This window comes from Rhipicephalus microplus, chromosome 3 (genome assembly GCF_043290135.1).
Source record: "Rhipicephalus microplus isolate Deutch F79 chromosome 3, USDA_Rmic, whole genome shotgun sequence".
Classification (NCBI taxonomy): Eukaryota; Metazoa; Arthropoda; class Arachnida; order Ixodida; family Ixodidae; genus Rhipicephalus; species Rhipicephalus microplus.
Genome location: NC_134702.1, coordinates 172159636 through 172178403, shown reverse-complemented (window position 1 = coordinate 172178403; position 18768 = coordinate 172159636). Strand labels below are relative to the sequence as shown.

The window sequence follows — 18768 nt, the reverse complement described above, 5'->3', positions numbered from 1 at the left end:
TCTGCAGTAAGGTAAAGTCGATCCAAACGTGCATTACTTGTGCCTTGAAAGTGGGTATACTTCACATCTCGGGAGCTATGCAAACACTCCACAACATCTACTAATTCGTGTTCAATAATCACCTGTGCCAGGACATCACTGCTTCTATCTTTAACGTTGCGCCTGCTTGATCTATCACTTTCATTCAAGACACAGTTGAAATCACCCACCAATAAGAGTTTCCTACCAGTACACATATGTTGTCGTAAATTGGAAAAAAAACCCGATCTTTCCTGGCCAATAGTTGGAGCATAAACACATATAATGCGCCATTCAGTGTCACAATAAACAATATCACACCATACTACTCGGCCTGAAGAGCAAGAAAAGACATTTTCTATGACTAATCCTGGCAGTTTTCTAACAAAAAGAACACATCCCCCTGATGTGCCTATGGCCTGGCTCACAGTGGCAAAATACCGTGATGTAAACTTAAGCACCATGCTCCCAGTCTCCTCCTCGCCTTCAACTTTCGTCTCCTGCACTGCAAGCACATCCAGATTTTCTTCCAATAACAACCGGTAGACTTGGCTTTGCTTCTTCTTTGAAGCCAAGCCTCTAACATTCAGCGTGGCGAAGCTAAATGATACTTGAGGCGCCATTACAACCATGTGGAGGAGTTAGGCCCGGAGCATGGCGCTTACCTTGCACGTCTAGCGCTACGCTAGACGCCTCCAGGACCGTCCGACCGCCCGGTTTCACTGCACAGTAGAAGAGAATTGTTTACAGCTTTTTTGTCCGTGGTGCCACCAGCTCTTGCTCTCATGCTGGTGCGTCTGCCAGTCGGCGTTTTTGCCGGTGGTTCTTCCACGCTACTTGCACTGTTCTTGTCTGCCGTCTTCACAGGGTCTTCCAATGGTCTTTTAATGGCTGAAACGGCACCGCTGGGCCAAGAGACGCGGCTGGCGTTGCACGTGTTTCCTTCTATCTTCGTGTCGAAACCAACGCTACAGGAGGCACCATCGACAACTTGGCCTTGCTCCGACGCATGGACAGACGCTCCGTCTACTTCACAGCCTGCGTCTGTCACCGCATTGTCAGCTGTATCGGTCGATACAGCTGCAGAACCTGGTTGAGTATCAACAGGTGCCGGTGTAGATTCGTCTACTGATGTTGCAGATGTGCAGTTCAAATTTTCTGCGACTTGATCTCCGCAACCTTCAGCCGCGTCCTCTGCTTCTGTCACGTCCATAATGTGTTCTGACGCATCTTCGGCCTCCGCTGACGCGGTCACTGCGGCGTACGAACGGACGCATTCCGCGTCCCCATGCCCGAAACGCCGGCAGCGCGAGCACCGAGGCACCTTACACTCGCGACGCACATGTCCTGTTCCGCTGCAACGCAGGCATTGCATAGGCCGACCTGGGGCTACCACTAAGGCTAATTCACCGGCGACTCGTATCTGATGAGGCAGGTCCTCGACTTTCATACCGCTTTTCAGCTAAATGAAAACAGTGCGGGTCGTCGAATTCTTCTCATTGACTCCTTCCACACGCCAGCGTTCCCGGGTCACTTCTGTAACTTTCCCGAACGCTGCCAACGCTGTGCGGACATCTTCGTCCGAAACGCCGTGTAACAGCCAGTGAAGCCGCAGCCTCACCTTCTGCTCCTGAGGGTCGATAACGAGGCAGCGGCGTCCTTTGACCTGGAGTTCTTTCAGATCAGTCATCCGCTTCGTCGCCTCCTGGCTGTTAAAGGTGACGGCCCACACATGGTTGATCTGGTAGGCGCCCAATGCAATTACGTCGGGAAGCAGTCGTTCCTTGTCCACAGCGTCTCGGAAATCTTCGACCTTGAAAGGCCTCACTCGAATATCACCGTGCAAAAACACTGTGTTCACAACAATACGTCCTGTTGGCAGATTCGGCAAGATGATCTCATAATCCTTGTCACTTTCGTCTGTAATCCTGTTTCCGCGGCCACCAAGGACCGCCTTTGCCGCTCCGCGGGAGCCCATGATTCCTGCGTCCGACGCGTGCGAGTGCCGGCGAAAGAATGAACGCCACAGCTGCCGATCGGCTTAAGGTGACAAACAAGCCGGTTTTGTATTGTTGTCACGCTAAACCTAAATAACATTTTTGATCACTTTTTTGTATGGACGTAATTTTAACGGCGTACCGCTAGACACTCCCGACTATTCAAACAAAGCGCCTTACCAGAAAATACACACGTCACTTCCGTGCGGCGCAGCAGCCGTTCCTGTGTGGGAATGGCTCGTGCGCCGCGCGGCGCAGCAGTCTTTGCTAATTGATTGTTGTGTTAGTTCACCATCCATATGACTGTTAGATTGTGAAATATTGTTTCTGGACCACACCTGATCAAGGTGCAACCTTCTCCCCAGTTGTTTCCCTTTCTCATCTTTCTGGTATATAACTTCTTCTCCGAATAAACTGAGTTTCAGTCTTCGCTTGTTTGTCTATTCTCTTGTGTCCCATTGGTTTGCGCTTCCAATTATTCCATTTTGAAAGGAGGGGTTGAATTATAGAGTTTCATACAATAATTGTATGAAGCTCTATGAGTTGAATAAAGGTGTTGGATTTCTATTTATATAACTCTAACCGGCAGGCTAATTGATTGCGATGCGTTTACTAGAGGGCATAATTAGGCAAGGACCGATATTTTGTTGGTGATAAAATTAACTGCCAAAGAACAGGTTTACAAAAAAATTCAATTGTATATCAGTGATACGCCCAGAAAACACATTGGTAGCGGCGGCGCGCTGATCAGTTGGCGGCGCAGGCGACGTTTTGACGCACATTGTGTCTTGTGGTTCACACGTTCGGATGGCGCGTAGCGGGTCGTGAAACTACCGAAGTTTAAACAGTGGCGGTGTTTGTCGTTGCTTGCCGTGTTTCTACCCTCACGGTGCCAGTGCAGTGCAGCTCAGTTGAAGGTGCCATGAGAACTCTATGAGAAAACATGCAACCGATACAAACGGAAAAATTTTGCGTTTTGTTGTCAAGGTGGCAGCGCCCACGAAACTCCAATCGGGGTAGTTTGTTAACGCTGAGCCGCTGAAAAGAAGTCGCGTCAGAATGCTCGCACCGTCACTGTGTGCTGGTTTTCCTCGTAAGTCGCCCTTCTTATCCTAGACTCTCGTCCACCCTACGTTTATAGTTCACGCTTCGAAGAGCTGCTATTGGATGACGAACCTACCCTAAGAAGCACATGCAACCGAACTGATGTGCCGCAACACAACCTCCAACGGGAAAAAGAACGAGCTGTTCAGTGGATCGCGACGGTGAAAACAAGGAACTTCAAGTCTTCGAGAGCCACTGTTCTCTGCTCGAAGCAGTTTCGTGATAGTAACTACCATCGGTGTTTATCGTTCATGCGTGTGATGGGAAGTCCGATAAAGTCTGCTCAATTAAGGGCTGCTGTGGCGCCATCGATCTTCGTTAATGAACAGAATGCATCGGAGGCACCGAAAGCACATTTGTGGAAGAGGCCAAATTATCGGGTAAGATTTCGAATGTTGAAGCTTTGTGGGTGACCTTTGTTGTTTAAAAAAAAAAAAAAGCGAGCGAATCCTAATTAAAAAAAAAAAAAGGTGCAACGCAGAAAAACATGGTCTCCCTAATGCTATTCACCGCGTGCTTACACGAAGTTTTCAGGGCCCTAGATTGGCAAAAGTTATGGGTATGAGTTAATGGAGAGTATACATATGTAACCTGCGATTTACTGATAACATTTCATCGATGAGTTACTCAGGGGACGAATTGCCGCTCATGATTACTTTATTGGACGAGAAAAGCAGAAGAGTTGGTCTGAACACTAGGGAGCGTAACAGTATTATGCAACAATCACGGCAGAGAACAGCACTTTGCAACGAGTCGAGTGGCGAGACTCTGGAAGTTGTAAAGGAATACTAGGAGAATAAGGATGGGTTGTAGCACGTTCGTCAAGCATTCTCAAGTCATGAATGTAACTTTGCCCTATTTCTTAACAGAAATATAAAATAGCTGCATCGTTCCTTTACTTACCCACCGAGCAGAAAGCTTGAAGCTTACAAGAGGGCTCACTTTAAATTGTGGATGCACCGAGCAGTGCATAAAGAAAGGGGGGGGGGGGGGAATAGTAATTTTAACAGACAGGAAAAGTATTGAGACTTCCTCGCTAACCAGGAGACTGCAGAAGGCACTGCGTGGCTGCAGTCCACAACAGCTGCTGCATACAGGCCTTTGTTGGTGTAGCACTTGATTTCCACATATGGCACCGATGGGTACCATTGCCATATGCCTTAGTGATGATGTCATTGGTGACTGCACGATAGTGTTAGAGCGTTATACACGAAGTGTCCTTAAGACCTATGCACGTCCTTGTCTCCCAAGCCTCGCAGGTTAACTCAATTGTGCGAGTGGCATGTGTTGTACTGCCACAAGAACAGCGAGCAGGCACGAGGTATTGCAGACATTATCATAGAGGACCCCTGCTTTAATTCTCTTTTGTACTCGTTCACTCTATAGGTTATACAGGCAGCTCTCCATGCACGAACGGGCAGCTATGAGCTGTGCTCCAAATATTTGTGAGGCGATGTCATTGTGTCAAACTGCTTCATCAGAGAAGCTGTACTACGCATGACACGAAATTTACAGCACACACATACTGGAAGGAAAGTTCAGAGATTAATTTTCTTGGCAAACCAAAGATGCTTCGATTGTCTCTTTCTAGTCACCTTTGTCCTGGTGCTTTAGTAGTCACCTTTTCTACAGAGTATTTATCGAAATTGGCATAGGACATGACGCCTGATGAACACAATTCACAGGTCATGACATGACTAATGTGAAAAATTACAATACTCAAGAGATAAGACGTTACATCAGAAAGCATTGTGACCTCTTTCTGGACATCATAGAAAGTCAGGACCTCGTTTTGTGTTGGCAAATCTTTCTTAGCCTTATATGTTTTGCTGCGTTCTCTTTCCCATGACCATTTCTTATTTTTTTCGGTAGCTGGTAGAACACCTCTGCTACTGTCCAAGTGTTCTTGAGAAACTTTTAACTAAAAGTTCTACCTTCCCAATTTGTGTAGAGCTCAATAACTGTTGTGGGCTCAGGTGCTTTCAAGATTGGCCTCTTTTACGCGTGTGTAAGGTGAATGTCTTATTCAGTGACCTTGCGACCGAAATGTGTCACATATTTGTGAAAAAAGTCAGAGAATGGGCACTTATTCAAGTTGAGCGTTAGATTTTCTCAATCTGTGCCAGATGTATTCCGATGCTTGCTGGCAATCACCGATGTCAGACTTTCATAGTCGGGTCACTCACATTGCTGATGTATCGTTTGTGTCGACTGCTGTGCAGCATCTTATCTGTCATCGCCTGAAATATAGATGCGATGACTGGTGCTTGCAGTAAGCACTCGAGACTGCTGCTTACTATAAACAATGGTCGCTACTATGGTGCAAGTAAGAGTGGTTGATATGTCAAAAATAGGCTTAGTGCACTACGCAATTTTCCTCCCGCTCGGGCCGCCTACAAGTTTTCTCATCATAGAGGTGGGTAACAATATTTGCTCAGCAATTGGGTATTGTTGTTTTGTCCGCCCCAGAGAAAACTCAGAAAAGAAAATAATTTTCTGAAAAACGGAGGGGTTACACGCAACAAGGAAACCTCACAAGTTATAATGGAGGAAAAAGGCGCAGCAATAGACAAAGAGGTAGCAGCCCTCACCCCCGTTAAACGTAAACCAGAGAACGCTCCGATTAAAAACGTGATAAAGAAACCAAATGCAGTGGCGACGCCACAAGAAAGACAGGAGGAATTCGCAAACACCATGGAAGCCAAAATGGAACAAATTGAAAGAAAATTGCAAACTAAGCTTGAACAACAAGAAGTTAGATTTGAGGCAAACATAGAGGCCGAAATCGAGGAGCTAGGCAAGACGATATTGCAGAAAGTGCAGCAAATGGTGGCTGATTTCAGCGCCAAGCTAGCAATATGGGGATCGCAGTCAAGTGGTGGGGGCCCGGTTAAGACTTCTTTCAAACCGTACGCTAGGACCTCGGTCCCACTGAGCGATCAGAGAGCCTGTAACGCCGCCATGGACAGACAAAATAGCTACACGATTTGGCAATGGTATTGTCGAGGATATAATCGAATACGATACATTGTGCAACAACATCTTAAAGACACCAGCACCTTGGATGTTATAATGGTGCAAGAAACGCACGGGCTGGCCAAATTTTCGGGATAGAAGTCATTCGGCAGTGCTGATGGGGAGACAAAGGTATTAGCAACGTTGGTTAAGCGAAATCACGCGGTGGTGCAACATGACACGGAAATCAAGGCAATAAATCACATTCTACTCGAACTCATACCCACGGAGAAAACAGAGGACAGTCTTTTTGTATTGAATATTTACAGCAGTCCTAAATGCAGAAAGCACAAATTCCGCACGCTGTTTCGAAAAACCCTCGCTATAACGGGCAACCGGGCGCTAGTGATTGGAGGAGATTTCAACACACCACACGGTGCATGGGGATACAGGATCGAAACCCAGAAAGGCAGGAACTTGTGGTTGGACGCACAGGAGGAGGGCCTGACGCTCGTAACCGATCCATCCATTCCTACAAGAACAGGTACTAGCGTTTGCGCGGATACCACGCCAGATTTGACGTTCACCAAAAACATACTGGACACGCAATGGACCAATTCGCAACATGACTTGGGAAGCGATCATTTTATACTTGAAATAACGGTGAGGGCAGGGCGGCGGAAGGCAAAAGGCAGACAACTTAAATTTGTTGATTGGGACAAGTTTCGAAACATCAGAGAGGAGCCCAACGAAATGATATAGAGTATTGAAGAATGGACCGAAAAGTTGAAACGATACGTGGAGGCCGCTACGCAAATGGTGCCACCGGAGGTGCAGCTACAGTATGTAGACAATAAGCTTTTCCACGTGTGGGAAACTAAGGAAGGTTTATAATGGAGGTGGAAAAACCAAAGGCACAACCGGACACTTTGTAGAAGGATAGCTAAATTGAACAGGGATATAGAGCAATACGCCCAGCAGCTTTGCAGACAACATTGGGAGGAAAAGTGCAATGACATGGACAACCAGATAGGAATGGCAAAACCGTGGAACATCCTTAGACAATTGTTAAACCCGGACGGAAACAAGTTGGCAGAAAGGCACAATATTAATCGGTTAATACAAAGATATCAAGGTACAGAGCAGGATTTCCTAAATGAAATTAAGAAAACATACATCTCTCAAGCTCTTCCCGTTACACACCCTGATTACACAGGGCTGGCAAATGATGATTTACAACAAGATCGGGGAGGCAGAAGTGAGGGCCGTCTTGCAAAAACTCAATACTATATCAGCACCTGGACCAGATGGCATAACTAACAAAATGCTACGCAATTTGGAGTCCATAACTAAGTTAACTGAGTTCATTAACAAATCATGGAAGGCAGGACAGATGCCGCAACAATGGAAGATGGCAAAGATCGTGTTAATACTCAAGCCAGGCAGTCGACTGCAGATTGCGGACTTGAGACCCATATCTCACATATTGCGTGGGGAAACTCATGGAGCACGTGATTCTGGAGAGGATAACTACCTATCTCGAGGACCGAGATGCGCTTCCACCCACAATAATAGGGTTCAGGAGGAATCTCTCAACGCAAGACGCAATGCTACAGTTAAAACATCAGATTATAGATAATGCGGGAACAGCGACAAAGGCCATTCTAGGGTTAGACCTCAAGAAGGCCTTTGATAATGTAACCCATGCAACGGTGCCAAAGAGGGTAAACGATCTAGATCTGGGACAATGGACGTACAATTACGTGCATAATCTCCTGACGGGAAGGAAGGCAAAGATCATGATAGGGGACCTAGTTTCGGAGGAAATTGAGATGGGCAGTGCAGGTACGCCGCAAAGCTCGGTATTATCGTCTAAGTTATTCAATCTGGCTCTAATTGGACTGCCAACCAAACTCCAAGCAATCGAAGGACTGAATCATACTTTATATGCAGACGACATCACCCTATGGTTGAGAAGTGGTAGTCATGGTGAAATAGAGGAAACGCTTCAAACAGCAGTCGAAACGGTCGAGCGGTATCTGGAAGTACTGGGCTAGCCTGCTCTGCGGAAAAATCGGAGCTGTTGCTGTACAGACCTACACGTAGAGGTCGCAAACCAGGCAACTGCCTGCAAGATCTCGCTCATAGAGAAGAAATACAGTTAAGAACAGCCGATGGAAAAACCATACCCATAGTCGACAGGATCAGGGTATTGGGTCTGCTCATCGAAGCCAAGGGCAACAATGGAGAAATCCTCAGGCGACTGGATGCAACTGTAACCCAAATAATGAGACTCATAAAAGGGATAGCAACTAAGCACAGTGGCCTGAGGGAGCAAAACACGATAAGGTTGATACAGGCATTCGTGATAAGCAGAATAGTATACGTAGCGCCGTACTTAAAATGGCAAGTCGGGGAAAAGATCAAGCTACACTGCCTCATTCGAAAAATATTCAAACTAGCTATATGGCTACTGATTAGCACAAGCACCGACAAACTGTTACAGCTAGGCCTGCACAATACTATAGATGAGCTTATTGAGATGCAGCGTACGGCGCAATATGACTGTCTCTCTAAGACATGAACAGGAAGACATATTCTAGAGCGTCTAGGCATAACGTATCACACGCAACACGGCATCAAGCTGGAAATCCCAAAAGAGAACAGGGAAACAATGATGATACCACCCTTGCCAAAAAACATGCACCCCGAACACAATAAGGCCAGACGAGAGACAAGAGCAAATTAAATACAAAAAAAGTTCGGTAATGACAAGGACGCAGTTTTCGTAGATGCTGCTCGATACAAGCGCAAACGGGGGTTTCTGCAGCCGTAGTCGATAGCAACAAACGCTGTACGACATGCGCGACGATACGCACAAGTACCGAGACAGCAGAAGAGGTAGCCATAGCGCTTGCTGTAGCTCAGACAAACGCAACCGTGATAGTCAGTGACTCTCAAACGGCAGTGAGAAACTTTGCCAACAGTCGCACCTCCCCGGATGCACTACGTATTCTACAAGGAGGGTGTCGAACAAGCCCGAGAAATACATATATGGACACCTGCTCGTGCCATCGCGGGGGACAGCAACAACGGGGCTGTACATGACGCACGTACATGTACATGAAGGGTCTAGCTGAAGAAACTGGAGTGTCACTTGAACACAGTTTAATGGCTTCTGTAGCATACCCGCCACCCTGGCAGTGGCAGATTATAGACTGCGATGTGTCGTTCCTAGAAGTTACAAAACATGCGCCTATTGCCCATATCCGAACATACTTCCTTTAACTTCAACACAAATACACACGTCCTGAGTTTTTTACAGATGCCTCTAAGTCCAACTCCTCTGTGTCCTACGCTGCTGTTGGCCCTTCCTTTTCGGATGCTGGCCCTCTACATCCAGGCACAAGTATCTTCACAGCCGAAGCTTACACGATACTTGTGGCAGCTAAACACATCAAACAATATCAAATACAAAAAGCAGTAATCTATACAGACTCCCTCAGTGAGGTAACGGCTCTGCACAGTCTTAAAAAACAAAAAAACCCGGTCCTTGTCTCACTTTACTCCATTTTGTGCACACTCTACACACTCAAACAACATGTTCTAGTGTGCTGGGTGCCAGGGCACCGTGAGATCCAAGGCAACGTGAGGGCGGATCAGCTCGCTGCGTCCGTCCATGAGAGCACCGCCATTACATCCATATCAATCCCGGCCCTTGATCTTAAGCCGTCTCTCAAACGAAAGCTCAGGGACTACTGGCAGAGCAAGTGGGATACACACATACAAAACAAACTACACGTTATCAAGCCACACCTTGGCCATTGGCTACCAGTATCAAAATCACGTCATACACAGGTAACATTAACGAGGCTGAGGATAGGACACACATACACGACACACTCATATCTTTTATCAGGTGGCGATCCACCATTGTGTGACAGATGTGGTGAAGCACTAACAGTTCTTCACATTTTAATTCAGTGCAAACAATTGGACACTATAAGAAAACAACATTTTTCATTACCCTACCGACAACATATACCTTTACACCCTGCAATGTTCGTCGGTAGGGACCCGCTTTTTAGTCATAAATCGTTGTTAGCGTTTTTAAAAGAAATTCATAGTTTTCATATTATATACCCGGTCATTCCGTAGCACGACCTCTCTAGAGAAGTTTTCGCTGCGGTGGCTACACAAGAAAGCACTTGCCTCAGTGCCCTTGGACGCAAGGGTATGAACGAGTGAGGCACTTGTGCTAAAGCCATACATATGCACCATCGTCTTTTATTATCACCAACTTTTGTCGTCTGTTCACACCACACACACCTATCACGGCATGGTCATGATTTTATTACCTGTATGTTCTTACCCGCCTTACCGCGAGGAATTATATGGTTCTTATACAGCCGCTAATCACAATCATTTTCCACATCCCATGTCCCATGAACTGGCGCTCTTTTGCCATCAAATGGCCCTTGCGCCAAAAAACACCATATATCATCATCATCATCATCACAGTTTTTCTCCTCCCCACTCGTCTTTTGTTAGGATTGGGTTAGGTGGTCTCTGGTCTTGATGTGGTGATCCCTTGACTGTGTGCACTGATGCCCCTCATTCTCTTTTCCACATTTGCTTAGTGTCATCACTAGTGCCCTGCCCTGGGCAATTTTGTTAGTGGAAGCGAAACAGTTTGGTGCTATTGTACCATTAGACATTAAGAAATACTCAAAACGCTTAAAGTACTAATAAACACCTTTCAAGTACACAGTCTTGTGTAGAGCTCTGTGTTGTTCCCAAGCAGTACTTTTAGAGAGAACAATATGTTTTCTACTCACAAGTTGGCATTTGCTTGCCTGTACTGGTTACAAGTTCGACGTCCCGTTGCCGTTGCTTGCAGTTGAGTACTTCTGCAGGGTGTTCAATAGGCAGCAGTTGGTGCCCAGCTCCAGGTGCACATGCGGTATTGTCCTGTGAACGAAGGCGCAGCCTGCTTGCTTCCGTTCATGCCCAGCTGCTAGGCATTTCCCTCTGTGCGTATGTAGGGACTTTGTTGCGATTAATGTTATCACCCAGCCCCACAGTAATACCATAAGCAATGCCTTTATTTAGTGCCTATTTGCAGTACTCGTCGATTAAAATGCAACATGAAATTTTTTCGTACCACAACTTGTATGCACAATTGCTCAAAATTACCACATTATGTCGAAACGAATCTTGTCTCTAGAAATAATTTTTGCTTTGATGTACACATTTTGCTATAAATTGCACCGATATGGCTCCAACTGAAAACATTCAAAACATAAGTATTTGCGCTACGTAGCCCTAAAAATATCTGTTTCAGTCTACGAGTGCTGTAAATATACTGTCATAATAAAAAGTGATACCGTGGTGGAGACACACAAGGAGCTGACGCAGAATAAAGGAAGAAGAGGCACGTAACAAAATGGCTGGCCCATGATCGGTGGCTGTCTCTGCGTCATTATTCATTATTAAATGTGAAGCATTTCTTTGCACTGCAAGCACTTTTGGGACCGATATGCCTGTCTGTCTGTCTGTTTCTAATCTAGGTACCCACGTCTGGGTGCTCTCATGATTACCCCCTTAACTAAATCAGTAAAGGAGGGTAAGATGGTTTGACGAATATCATGCGCTGGTTATGACATCAATAATGTCACAATCTCGTCGGGTACGTCATCAAACAATTTCCAAAAAACAGTGAGACATATCTAGGAGTGGGTATGTCCCGTAGGTGACAGACATTTTATATCTACCCAGGAATGGCGAGAACACACTTGGGCAATTTCAATGCTTGAGCGTTAAGAAAAAGCTGACATAGGCAGCGTTGACTGGACGAATGCAAAGAATAAATGTGTCTCAGCAGGAGTCAAAACCTTGCATTCTGTGTGGCAATCGCGTATTCCACCACAGAGCCAAGCAAGGTCTCGAAAATATTTTGCAAATTGACCCTAATGCTTGTGAAACAAAAATTGTCGTTGGAGTATTGGCTATCAAGCTTTATAAACATTACATACGTACTCCTATGATATAGTTGTCATGTCAGGTTAATGTTAATAGCAGTTGGGCGTCATCTGCTGAGGTTGATTTGTGTAGCAGTGTTGAGAACTAGCATCCTCGTGACCCCAGCACAAACACCAGCGCTTCACATCAGCTCACCGCTTTTGCTGTTACTAATATCTTTGTTGCTGTTTGCTTCCTGATGCAACTGCAAACAACTGCTAATATAAAATATGCATGGATTTGTACGTATATTGAGCGCCACTTCATAACATCTCACTCAGTAAAAAAAATTAAAACACATTCACATCCGCATCCGCATGCTTCGCATAACATTGATTCTAATGTACATGGGATATGCCGAATTTCTTCTACAGTCTATAACAGAGACACGGTGTAAAAATATGTGAGGTGATGACACCGCCCCTGCACCCCGTCCAGATTGTGCTTGCCTCCTGGGCTGTTTCCGTGCGATGCGACAGGTGGCGCTCGCGGAGGGTTGGCCAAGACGCTCACTGGTCCAGGTGTAGAAGGTTATTGCTGCAAAGCCTCGCTGGTTTATTATGCTCGATATACGGATGTACATAGATGTCAATAAGTTAATACATTTTGACTCTGTTGTAATGAAATTGATTCCCTAATTTTATAAGCAGGTTATTTGCTAACAGTGTTTTTGAAATAAAAATGCACGCACAGCAGCTAAAGTTGGCCTGTGGAAATCAGTTTCATTTTGATGCGAGAGCACTAAATATCTCGTTTTGTAGAAATTGTGGTGTTGACTTCGGCATCTTTGGTTCAGAACAAAAAAAAAGACAGCTTTGTGTATGAGAGAAAATTTGAAAGAGTGAAAAAATGTTTATTGATACAGAAAAGCTGAGAGAGGGAAAGTTTGAGGTGTTTGCAATAAGAATAGCAGCCTGATGGCAAAGGCGCGCTAGCTATTAGGAAGACGACAGTCTGTGTGTGTGTGTGTGTATTAGCGCGTGCGCGCACATCACTGTCGCATTCTGTTGCTCAGCGAAATGAATGAAAACTGCTTGAGAAAGCTTTCAACTGATGTGTCAGGAAACTCACACGCATTCTACTAGGAACCTAAATTGACACACTACTCTTGGCAGTCCTACTGTTAGCTTCACGCAGATATCGGCCTCTGGCAGTGTACACTGCATGATAAGTGGGAAAGCTTTATTGGACCCCGACCCGTACCACACCCATGTCGGGACAGTTGGGCCAGTGCCATCAGTCATACTTTGCGCTATTTCATTAGGCCCGGTTGAGTGAAACTCGATGAAGTGCCTCTGAGACAGTGGAAGCTAGTGCATCAGTATATCTTGTGCAGCTCGACCCTTACGCCATTGACGCGGGACGCCGACAATCATATTCCGCGTTTGATGAGGCATCTAAGCATATATTAGGCCCTTGAATTAATAATTAAAAGGTGTTGTGTCGTAAGTACCATGGTCTGAAGTGCGCTTGCAATGCTGCAAGATGGTGACGATAGAGTGCTAGAGACATCGTCACGGTCTTGCAAGAAAAAGGAGAAAATCTGGCGTGATCAAATCAAGCATAGAAAACCCATTATAATCACGATCACTGCATCACAGAATTAGTATGTATTTGCAATGATTTCTGTTCCCTGTTTACTTTACAATAAATATTGCTTGGTTTAAATACGCATAGATGAGGCATCTCGAAAATGTTGCATCTCAATATAAAACAAGAAATTACTTTTCCTGCGTGAAGAACTGAGTGGGTAACGCATAGGCTCACACTATCAGCGTCGTGTTGAGAAGCATCCTTCTCAATACGTGAAAGAGGCCTGTCGCTGCTGAAGTCAAAGTGCTACCCTTTGCATGCGTCCTGCTGATACATCGTCACTGTGCTGTAGAAAAACTGTATCTACGTGCAACAAATTTGTTGTTTTTTCAGTGTTGATGTCAGGCACTTCAGATGCAGTTGAACTTTTTGGCTCCCGTCGCCTCCAAGAAGTCGTCAGTAGAGCCAACCGTTTTCGCTGAGATTTTCTTTTTTTTTGGTGCATGGTCAGGTATTCTGCACAGCTCGGTAAGATGAAGACATCAGCATCTGAAGAAAGCGTAGGTTTCTTTAGTGCGTGTAACAGGACGTTTCCCTTGTATTCTGCATGATATGTGGCAGAGATCATTTTTTTGGGGTAATGCTTCGCGCACAAATTATCAGTAGGTCGCAAGGCTCCGTCAGGTTTCGGATTTGCCCTTCGCCACTTATCCAAGGGCTCTAATTCACGCGAAGCCTTGAAAAGCGATGCATGCTCCATAAATATCCGATACCAAGACTTGCTATTAGGGTCAAAACACCATTTGCCCATTTTGAGGCGCAGCTAGCGACAAGGCCACTGACGCGTACTCGGAGTCATATGCAGCGCTGAGGTCTACGCGCACTGAATCACTAAGCACGAATCAGCTGAACAAATGCACTGACAGGGCTCACAGACACAGGGCGATGCATTTCTAAATCACAAAATCTCATGCACCCAAATTTTCAGGAAGATGCTCTTTGTTGCGTGTATTTCAGAATGAGCACCGCATGAATACCAGGCACACTATTAAGTAGCGCCACCTCAACTCCCGTGACTGCAACTACTAGTACCTTAAGTTCATCGGCAAACACAACCTGCCCGCACGCTCTCCTTGCGCGGAGCGGGGAGTGTCAGCACCTAACTTATTTTTACATCCTGGACAAAGACCAATGCTTGAGGCTGTAGCCACGTGACCTGGTGGGTCGTCAGTTTGTGTGTATCTATCGCACGTTTCCTTGGGCTTTCCAAGCTAACTTGGTTACAGTAAGCCTTGCAGGAAGCACAGACGTCTATATTGTCTTTCTATTTTAGAGCAGACGGTCTGCTCACATTGCCTACTAGCCGTCTATCATCGCAGAAAAAATTGCCATTGCACCCTATCTGCATATCCACGTGCTTCGGCTGTCAACCTTCTTCGTGCAGGGGGCATATCTTTTTATGTAGCGCAGGCATCAGAACTTTCTTCATAAACAGGGAGGTTTTATCTACCTTGGCCACTTGGCAACAACGAGGCAACCCGGAAGACACACTTAGTTTGTCTTCACATTTTAGGGCGAAGCTCTCTAAAGAGACTGTCTACTTCGCAAAAATTTTTTTCTGATCTTAGTGCAAATGAGAAGATCGTTTATGATAACAGAGGTAACAAGCATGCTGACGTTCTATAAAAAGAATTATAATTTTAAGTTGATGTTGAAAGTCGACAAAAAAGTGACCACTGGAATCACCCAGCAGCGATGTGGCCAGTATACTGGTCGGACAAGAAATCCTCGCAGACCAACTTATTTTGCTTAAAAACAAATGTGTATAACCTCAAATTGTATTTTGTGCTCTTGAGGAAGCTTTAGAATGAGCCAAAGACTCAATTTCGCTTTTTGTTTTCTCGTATGTGTAAAGAGGCGCCTGGTGGCATGGTGGCACTATCGGCATTCGCTTGCCTAGAAACTGTTGTATCGCGATCATGTAGCTATGATCGCACCCCGCTGTCTAACTGAGGTTTGCGCACTGTGTTTTACGAGAGCCCTCCAACGTATGACCACAGCAGTAAGACGCCAATAATAAAGAGCGCGAGGTTCTCTGTTCTTTTATTCTTCTTCGTTTTTCAAATACACAATGTTAGTGGGCAAATGGCCTGTTTCAGTGTTCTTACAAGCTCAGTTAACAGATGTTTTGTGGATTGCCACTTGATGACCTCACTTGACATCACATCAATGATATCTGAGCAACACCGTTACATTATAAATAACAAACATGTTGGAAACTTTGACATTCTCATGCAACCAGTACAGAAATTTTTATAACAAAAATAAATCTTCAAAAGTACTTATCACATTACAAAACAAAACAAAATAAAGACAACACAACAAGAGTAGTAATGCATGGCACAGGTTAACTACAAAACCTTTCATCAAGAGGCTAAAAACTACAACTCGCAGCCCTTCGTTCCTCTTGGAGTGTGGCACTTGCGTACTGGACATCCTGTTTGTTCCAGCATCTGAATTCATTTGTTCACTGCTACTATCAGCTGATGAGGGCATTGTGCTAGTTTTCCTCTCCTCGTTGCAAAAGTGTATAGGGGTAGAAGGGAGGTATTCAGGCATGTGGTATTCACCACCTCATTAAGAGCATCATTGTGTGATGTATTTGTGACATTATTAGTGCCGTCAGACTGTTTTTCTGTGAGTGAGGAGCCTAATTACCGAGCTAGTCCAGCATACGAATACTAAGTGCGTGGAAGGCATTCATAATTTCCTGAATGCTGTGTTAGTCACAATAATTTTGAAACAAGACTTGGAGTCTTACTATCGCTATGGAGAAAGCTTTGATCTCTCCTTTGCATGATTTGAAAGGGTCCCAAGTGCTTGCTTGTACCTGTGTGATTTGATGAAACTTCAACGAAATCCCCAACTTTCATTGAGGGATACTTGGCGCCTCTACATTTATCGACATGCGGTTTCATCTGTTGCGGTTTACTCTCTATTCTGTTGCGACTTTGCGATCTCTGGAATGAATTGTGCTCTGATTGCATTTATCGACATGCGGTTTCATCTGTTGCTGTTTACTCTCTATTCTGTTGCGACTTTGCGATCTCTGGAATGAATTGTGCTCTGATTGTGTTCCATAGTGTTATTGATAGCTGTTTACGCTCTGCGGTAGATTTGATTTTTGGTACTCTATGTTATTGAAATCCAATTTTGTTCGAGGTTTTTTGCCATGTGAAAGCACTGTGGGCAGAACTCCCGTTGTCACATGCGTAAAAATTGATACAAGGCTAGATACTTAAGACTGCTCTGTTACACTGGTTTGCCCTCCAGCTATGCGACTTGTATTGCTTCCTTCAATATTCTAATGAACTGTTCGATTAGACCATTGGATTGGAGGTAATAATTTTATGACTTACAATGCTGAATTCCTCTTTGGAAAATCCGAAATTGGTTTAAAAATGACTTGAGGACCATTGTTGGTAACAATTTGACTAGAAAATTCTTCTCTGCCGAAGAGAGGTTTAAGAAAATTCATGACCTCATGCGAAGCCGTGGAAGAAGTAAAACATACTTTGGGCCATCGAGAATAATAATTCATGACAGTTAATGGATAAGTTGGGTTAGGTGTGACATTTAAGGGTCTGACTACAGTGGAACCCCGCTGTTGCATTCCTGACTGCTGCATTTTTTCAGTTGTTATGTTGTTTTTCACCCATAGAATCTCATATATCTCAAACTCCGCTGTTACGGCGCAACTGTGAGCCCGTTCCTGCATCATGCTTCGCAACTTAGCCTGTCGAACCGCCATTTTATTTGACATATGAGAGTCTTGGCCTGGCTTCGCCACAGAACAGGCTGCAAGAAGCCGAAGGCCAGTTAGAGAGGCCGCCCCTAGATCGCTATTCATGAAAAGTGCTATGACCATCATCACTGTATTAACAACGGAAAGTTCATTATGAAATGCCGGAAGTGCGTGACAGTCAACCACCGCCACACTTTTGTGACTCGTCTTCAATCTTTGTTTGTTTGCCCTAAGCCTGTTGAATATCACTAAACTTGTCAGGGCAATCTTTGTCAAGCCCTAATGTCGTCGCGTGAACGGAAGGCGCTTTCCCTTGAGGAAAAGTGGAACGTACCTAAAGAAATCGACAAACTGCCAGCAGGAAAAAAAGTTTGCAGCATATTCAAGGAGTGAATGATGATAAGGGGGGCAAAGCGTCTGTCTGTTCGTCCATCTGTCAACAATACAATAACCACTAATGCCATCTAGGGATAATATTGCTACGCGATTTCATATTTTCACTTTTGTTTGATTCAGTTTTCGCCCACAAAGCCCGAATCAGGAATGCTTGGCAAACTGCGCATTATTGTTCGAGAGCATTCGCGATCCTTATCGATCGTTCTGTTAAGATTACCCGCTAGACATGAACACACGAGATTGTTCCGGAGCTTGCGCGAAGACGAGTGATAAGGCTTGAATATTCGATGATACATGTATAAATACAGTCTTGCTTCGCTGATTGTCAGTTGATCGCCGGCCGACGCTCCATTCACCGCTGTCAGAGCCCATGTGTTGCTATAGTCTGACCTTCAGTTCCTGGCTGCAAGTTGTGCCGAATAAACAACTAAGGTTGCTCGGCGGGCTTGTTGGTTGTTCATGTTGTTGGAGGTATAGCGCATCCAGGACGGGACTGAGAAGAAAACACAGAACACATACACGGTGCTAACTTTCAACAATGCGGTTTAATCTGAGAAACAGCAATACTTATACCCAAACATGGTGCGTCACAACCACATGCTAGAACCAGAAAACTGATCTACTGCAACTCATGGGACATCCAAATAATGCAATTCTTTCAATAATAATTATATCGATGGCTTGCTTATACACGCGTCCCCAAACTTAGCAATGAATTTTGCTTCTATGATGAGCCTTGTCATTTGGTTAGTGCTTCTTCCGATTATGCTGGTGCGATTAAAGAGGGGTCGGCACCCGTTTTCTTTGCAGTGAATTGCAAAAAAACCCTCAGGCTGTGCCTTGGCCACGTTGTTCTTGTGTTCATTCAGCCTATCAATGATGCATCTACCAGTTTGGCCTATATAGCATGCATCGCACATTGATGGGATCCGGTAGATG

At 45.1% G+C, this 18768-nt stretch overlaps 1 protein-coding gene across 8 annotated transcripts in view; it reads left to right on the top strand.

The window, feature by feature from the left end:
• The first annotated feature begins 2791 nt into the window (after nt 1-2791).
• Nucleotides 2792-18768, top strand: part of LOC119167542 (uncharacterized) — a 113670-nt gene continuing 97693 nt past the window's right edge. For 3 of the 8 annotated variants that reach the window (XM_037419041.2, XM_075887683.1, XM_075887685.1), the window contains exon 1: nt 2792-3499. In XM_037419041.2, the coding sequence (XP_037274938.1) occupies nt 3371-3499 (129 nt within the window). In that variant the 5' untranslated portion in view covers nt 2792-3370. The remainder of the gene's footprint in view (nt 3500-18768) is intronic. The other 5 variants (XM_075887687.1, XM_075887686.1, XM_075887684.1 and 2 more) reach the window with 3 other exon arrangements.